This window comes from Erigeron canadensis, chromosome 6 (assembly GCF_010389155.1).
Source record: "Erigeron canadensis isolate Cc75 chromosome 6, C_canadensis_v1, whole genome shotgun sequence".
NCBI lineage: Eukaryota > Viridiplantae > Streptophyta > Magnoliopsida > Asterales > Asteraceae > Erigeron > Erigeron canadensis.
In genome coordinates this window covers 26693014-26698706 of record NC_057766.1, presented here as the reverse complement: position 1 = coordinate 26698706, position 5693 = coordinate 26693014, and the positions used below count along the sequence as shown (strand labels likewise).

At 36.6% G+C, this 5693-nt stretch overlaps 2 protein-coding genes across 2 annotated transcripts; one reads left to right on the top strand and one right to left on the bottom strand.

The window, feature by feature from the left end:
- The first annotated feature begins 289 nt into the window (after positions 1-289).
- LOC122604585 (GDSL esterase/lipase At5g37690) lies at positions 290-1984 on the top strand. Its single transcript, XM_043777467.1, has 6 exons — positions 290-536; positions 769-896; positions 994-1120; positions 1209-1321; positions 1409-1658; positions 1770-1984. The coding sequence occupies exons 1-6, from the start codon at positions 290-292 to the stop codon at positions 1982-1984; spliced, it is 1080 nt and encodes a 359-aa protein (XP_043633402.1).
- Positions 1985-2010: 26 nt separating this feature from the next.
- On the bottom strand, positions 2011-5420 carry LOC122604584 (putative per-hexamer repeat protein 5). The gene is made up of 2 exons (XM_043777466.1): positions 4850-5420; positions 2011-2036 (listed from the first exon to the last, which is right to left on the bottom strand). The coding sequence occupies exons 1-2, from the start codon at positions 5418-5420 to the stop codon at positions 2011-2013; spliced, it is 597 nt and encodes a 198-aa protein (XP_043633401.1).
- Positions 5421-5693: the final 273 nt, after the last annotated feature.

The following is a 5693-nucleotide window of genomic DNA, read 5'->3' as shown; positions in this document are numbered from 1 at the left end:
AATTTGTTTTAACTCATAATACATTTTACATACTAAATATTAGTATTTCATTATTATCAACTTGTATTATAAGTAAATAAAAGAAAACCATAAAACCTCCCAAAATCCAGAAAATCAAAACTAATTACACTGACTCTCCTCACTACATACATGTAGTACATCAGTTGGCCAACACCACCAAACTTCTAAACCCTTCTTCAAAAAAAAATCTCACCCAAAAACCACACATAATTTCCTATAAAATCTTGACACCAACATTTCAAGCAACAACCAACAACTATACTTAAACATGGCAACACCACTCTTTCTAGCAGTTTTCACTATCGTGATCGTGATCATAAGACCCGATCATGCTTCAGCCACGCCTCCTTCACTCGTTACCTTCATCTTTGGTGATTCATTAACAGAAGTTGGTAACAATAACTACTTGCAATACTCCCTTGCTAGATCAGATTTTCCTTATTATGGTATCGACTACACCAACAAACAACCAACTGGCCGGTTTAGCAATGGCCGAACCATAGGTGATATCATATGTACGTGAGTAAACATACTTTTATCTTTTTTCTTTTTGTTCTGTCTTAGCAAACTTATGGGAAATATTAAACAAAATTATAGTTTGACTATAGTGTTATTTTTTGTTAAAGGGTACACCATAACCTTATTTTAGCAACCAACTTGATTATAAGTTTACATGTTCTTACCAATTTGGGCAACCATGCCAAAATAATCTCATTTGATGTTTTTTTTTTCTTCTTCTTTTTGTAGCTGAGAAGCTCGGAATTCCACCTCCGCCACCATATCTTTCATTAAGTCCAGATGATGATGCGGTCCTAAAAGGAGTAAACTATGCATCTGGTGGTGCTGGGATTCTGAATGACACCGGGCTTTATTTCGTAAGCTTTTTATTTTTTAATTGTGACTGCATTAGTGTAATGGTGTCTCCTTAGCTTTTGGTACAATTTTAACTAAAACTCATTTGTTGGTAAACAGATTCAAAGAATGTCGTTCGACGATCAAATAGACTATTTTGAGGAAACAACAAAGGTGATCAAGGCAAAACTAGGAGAACCAGCTGCTAATACTCTTATAAATGAGGCTATTTACTTCATTGGAATGGGTAAGAATTGAAACCAAAACAACAGTTTTATAAGGGCTCGATAAATAGTTACTTAAGAAGCTAAAATTATGCTTTGGATTCGTTACAGGTAGTAACGACTATATCAACAATTTCTTACAGCCATTTCTTCCTGATGCTCAAGAGTACACTCCCGAGGAGTTTCTAGGCGTGTTAAACTTGAAATTAGCAGAACAGTTGACGGTAAGCAGGGGTAAAAATCTTGAAAAAAAATGCATTTGATATATATGTTCTTAAGATTGATGAAGATTTTGTTTTTGGTGGTAAAAGAGGCTTTACTTGCTCGGTGCACGAAAGATGGTTTTTCATGGACTTGGGCCTCTTGGATGCATTCCTTCACAACGTGCGAAATCAAACAATCATCAATGTTTACATCAAGTAAACAATTGGGTGCTTCAATTCAACTCGAAAGTACAAAAGTTGATCAAAGTTCTCAATGTCAAGCTAAAAAACGCACAACTTACTTTTGCGGATACATACCCAGATGTTCTAGACTTGGTTGAAAATCCATCTAAATATGGCAAGTCCCCTTAATCTTAAAAACTCCTAAATTTGTAGGGCTTAATTGATAAAAGAACCTTTCCAAATATATAAACTTTCCTAAGCTAATTTTATGTGTATTTGTGTTTAGGTTTCAAGGTATCTAATACATCGTGTTGTCAAGTTGATACGACCGTTGGAGGACTCTGTTTATCAAATGCACATGTTTGTGACAATCGTACTGAATATGTATTCTGGGATGCGTTTCATCCATCTGATGCTGCAAATGCGGTTTTGGCTGATCGTTTTTTTTCAAAACTGTTTGCTACTTCTAATGGTTCAGCAACTTCACCAAGATTAGTATAAAGTTTTCTCTACCTCTTAATATGAACTCAGTCCACCAAGAATGTATTGGAGCCTAACAAATTAGGGCACTTTAAATGTACACTAAGTATAATTAATTAATTAAGCACCATTTGTTCGTGCTTGTTTGAGCTAGTTAAAAGTATTTAGTCTTATGGGATGGAAAATGGTTAGTGAAATGATAAAGCCCCATGACATAAAATTCGAATAAACCCGAAAACAAAGAAATAATTCAAGAAGTCTATAAGGCCGTTTATTTGTCATTTTTTCCTCACAAAATCGAACTACTTTGATCTTCAAGTAGGAGAATCCAAATAAGCCATCAACATACAACCCACTATGTACATTAAAAAGAGGTAGACATACATGATATTGTGCATGATATACCAAGAAAACTTAAGGGGTTTTATGTATGACATACCTTCTTCAGTAATCATATTGTATGAATGAGTCACCTATTTAGAAATTTAAAGTTTTTATGTATGACATACCTAGCTACTCCATAAACCAGTCACCTAGCTAGTTTCTCTAGTGAAGTTATAACTCTACAATACAGTTTTTTGGAATGATAAATTTGAGTTCAACATCAATTCCAATTTTAGAGGCCAAGCCGCTGTTTTTTTTTTTTTTTTTTTTTTTTTTTGCGGCTTTGGGAATGGTCTTGAGTTTATGAGAGGCCAAGCCGCTGGTTATGCTGCAGCTGATGCAGTTATACTTTACTCGTGAGTACTTTTTGGGGTGTGCGCTCTTATTTGATGAATATCGCAAATCGTCCAAGAGAACATATGTATCACTTGTAGGCATGCTATCAATTTTTATTGGAAACACTAGACACATTTCCACTGCAAATTCATTGTGTCACCGTATAAGCAAAAATTGGACAGAAAACAAAAAAATCCAAGTTACTCATCAGGCATAAACGATATGATAACTTGTTAGTATGATTTTCATATGTTTAAACATCTACAACAGAAATTTCGGTTTTTGTATTCAGTTCATTTTAAAGTTGTTAGAAACAAAAAATATAAAAATTAATGTTGTTTCTAACTAAAGCGAAACAAAATTGTACGGCGAGGAGGGTACTATATTTGTTACTGTATCTAAAACGAAATTTTGATTGGTTTAAATGTACAAGTCAAATGTATTCATTGACATTTTCTATATAAATGAATTTGAGTACAATTAATGAAAATATATATTTAATTTTATGCCACTACAAGAGAAAGTTCACGACCACTTTTTTGTATTATTGGGACAAAAAATGGCAAGTTTTATCGGTTCTTTCCATCGCTGATTAAAAAAAATCATCACTGATTTAAGTTATAGAACAAAATGAGGGTCCATACAAAATAGTTGTAAAGAGTGAGTTTAAGTTAAAAGACAAAACAAAAAGTAATGGTTATCGACAAATTTGAATTAGATATTAAATAATATTGTGACTATCTAATTTGTGCGTTTCCAAAAAGTTCACCCATAAGAAATTACAGTCACTGTCTCACTGAGCTCGTCTATTTTCAATTGAGTAGTTAACTTCAAAATATAAAATTGATCTTCTAATTTCAGTAGTGGAGACCGTAGACGAAGTTGGCATTGCGCACAAACAAAAAAATATAAATCTTCCAATCACATTGCATCTAGTAATCTCATGTACGGTGTGCTGTTAGACTGCCAAGGCTAGCTTCATGTCATGTATTTGTCACGAACAATACTTTTTTTCAAAATCTTTTTCAAAGGCCGGATTTGTCGGTCTTTTTGGACTTGGATTTTGTCTGATTCATGCACTGCTAATGTAACACCCCACCGTTGGCGAAAACATGAGGAGTCATGAAAAATACAGCACGACATGGAATTACATAGATACGGCTCGAAATAGAATATAATAAATATATTCCCAAATACATGAGTTCAAAGTCATAACAGTGCTAAAATAACTTATTACAGACAAACCTATAAAGAAATAATTCAAGGAATGTAGCCTTAAAGTTTGACAATAAATAAGGAGCACTAATCTCCGAAGTCTAGCCTAGCATAGCAGTCTTTATCCCTGATTAGCCTGAGCACCTGAAAAGTATACTAAAACGTGTCAACACAAAGGTTGGTGAGTTCGTAGGTTTTATGTCAAAAGTCTATTCAAAGTAATAAGTCTTTTGTCGATTCTTTTAAGTCTAAACAAGTAATAGTTCAATATATAACGAGCAGAGTTACGCCATAATAAGTCCAAATGCCTCAATGTCTCAAACTTTGCCACATATTCCTTTTTGCCAGCATCAGTCACTGCAAATACCTTGCCTCTGTTTTGTCTCTTCCCATCAGATCGCCAAACTTTCTTATTATTACTCGTCCCACTGCTTTCCTTCCTTTTTGTCCCAACAGCAGTAATAGTTCCACACTGAACCAACTCCTCTGTCATAGCTTCAGACCTCAATATAGCCTCCTTTAGGGTAAGTGGATGAACAACAGCCATAGTCGATCTAACCTGAGGAATTAACCCACGAAGATACTTCTCTATACCTTTGTTCTCAGGTTCAACCAAATGTGGAACGAGCCTTGAAAGTTTATTAAAACGGGTAGTATATCCAGCATGATCAGCACCGACCATCTTATGTTCCAAAAACTCTCGTTCTAGCTTCACCAGTTCAGTTGCGGTGCAGAACTTTTTCATCATCAACTCTCTGAAGTTATACCAAGACATCGCCTCTGCCGCTAATCTGCCTCTGATTCGGCACTGAGTGTTCCACCAAGATAAAGCATCTTTAGTGAAAGAGTTCGCCACATACTTGACCCTTTGTTCAGGAGTACATTCACTAATACCAATCACAGCTTCCATCTTCTTTAACCATTGAATAAACTTGAGTGCTCCACCTCTACCATCATACTCTTGCACACCACAATCCTTAAAGATTTTGCAAGTACAAGCCCTGACACCACTTCTAAGTCCCCTTGGCACATTCCCAAGTCGAATTCCTTGATCAACGTCTTCATAATATTCACCATCCTGATCATCCTCAGCGTCCTCATACTGAGCATCTTCATTCTCTGCATTTTGTGCACTCTGAGCATTTTGTGCGAGTATAGTATTAACCACTTGGGTGATCATGGCAATCATGGCTGGGTCTGGTTGCATTCCAGCTTGTTCATTAGTGGTTTCATTTTCAGCTTCACCACGACCGCATCCACGACCACTACCTCGGTCGCCACCGCGGCCTGCACCACGACCTACGCCACGACCAGTACTTCGACCTCCAGCTTGTTCATTTCCACGACCTACGCCGCGACCAACACCTTGAACTACCTCAGGTCCAGTGCCACGACCAATACCACGGCTTCCACTCCGTCCAGTTCCTCGACCAATACCACGACCTTGACCAGAGTCTTCGTTTTCACCACGGCCTCTTCCACGGCCGCCGTTGGTTCCAACACTAGTTCTTGTTCTTGCCATTGTCCTATAACCACGTATCGTTAGTCGGGGAAGAATATACTCGACGATGTTAATATCACAAGATACTCCCAATAAGCTCTCTCGTCCTATGATCTAAGGAATGCTATCTAGAACCTAAACTATTTATACAATTCATGTCAATGCAATACATATAGATATACTAATAATATATAACCCTAAATCGCAGTTAAAATGTGGTCCAAATCTAACACCTACATTCGTTGCACTAGTGGTGTATGTATATAGGGTGTACCAGCGGCTAACCCTCCACAC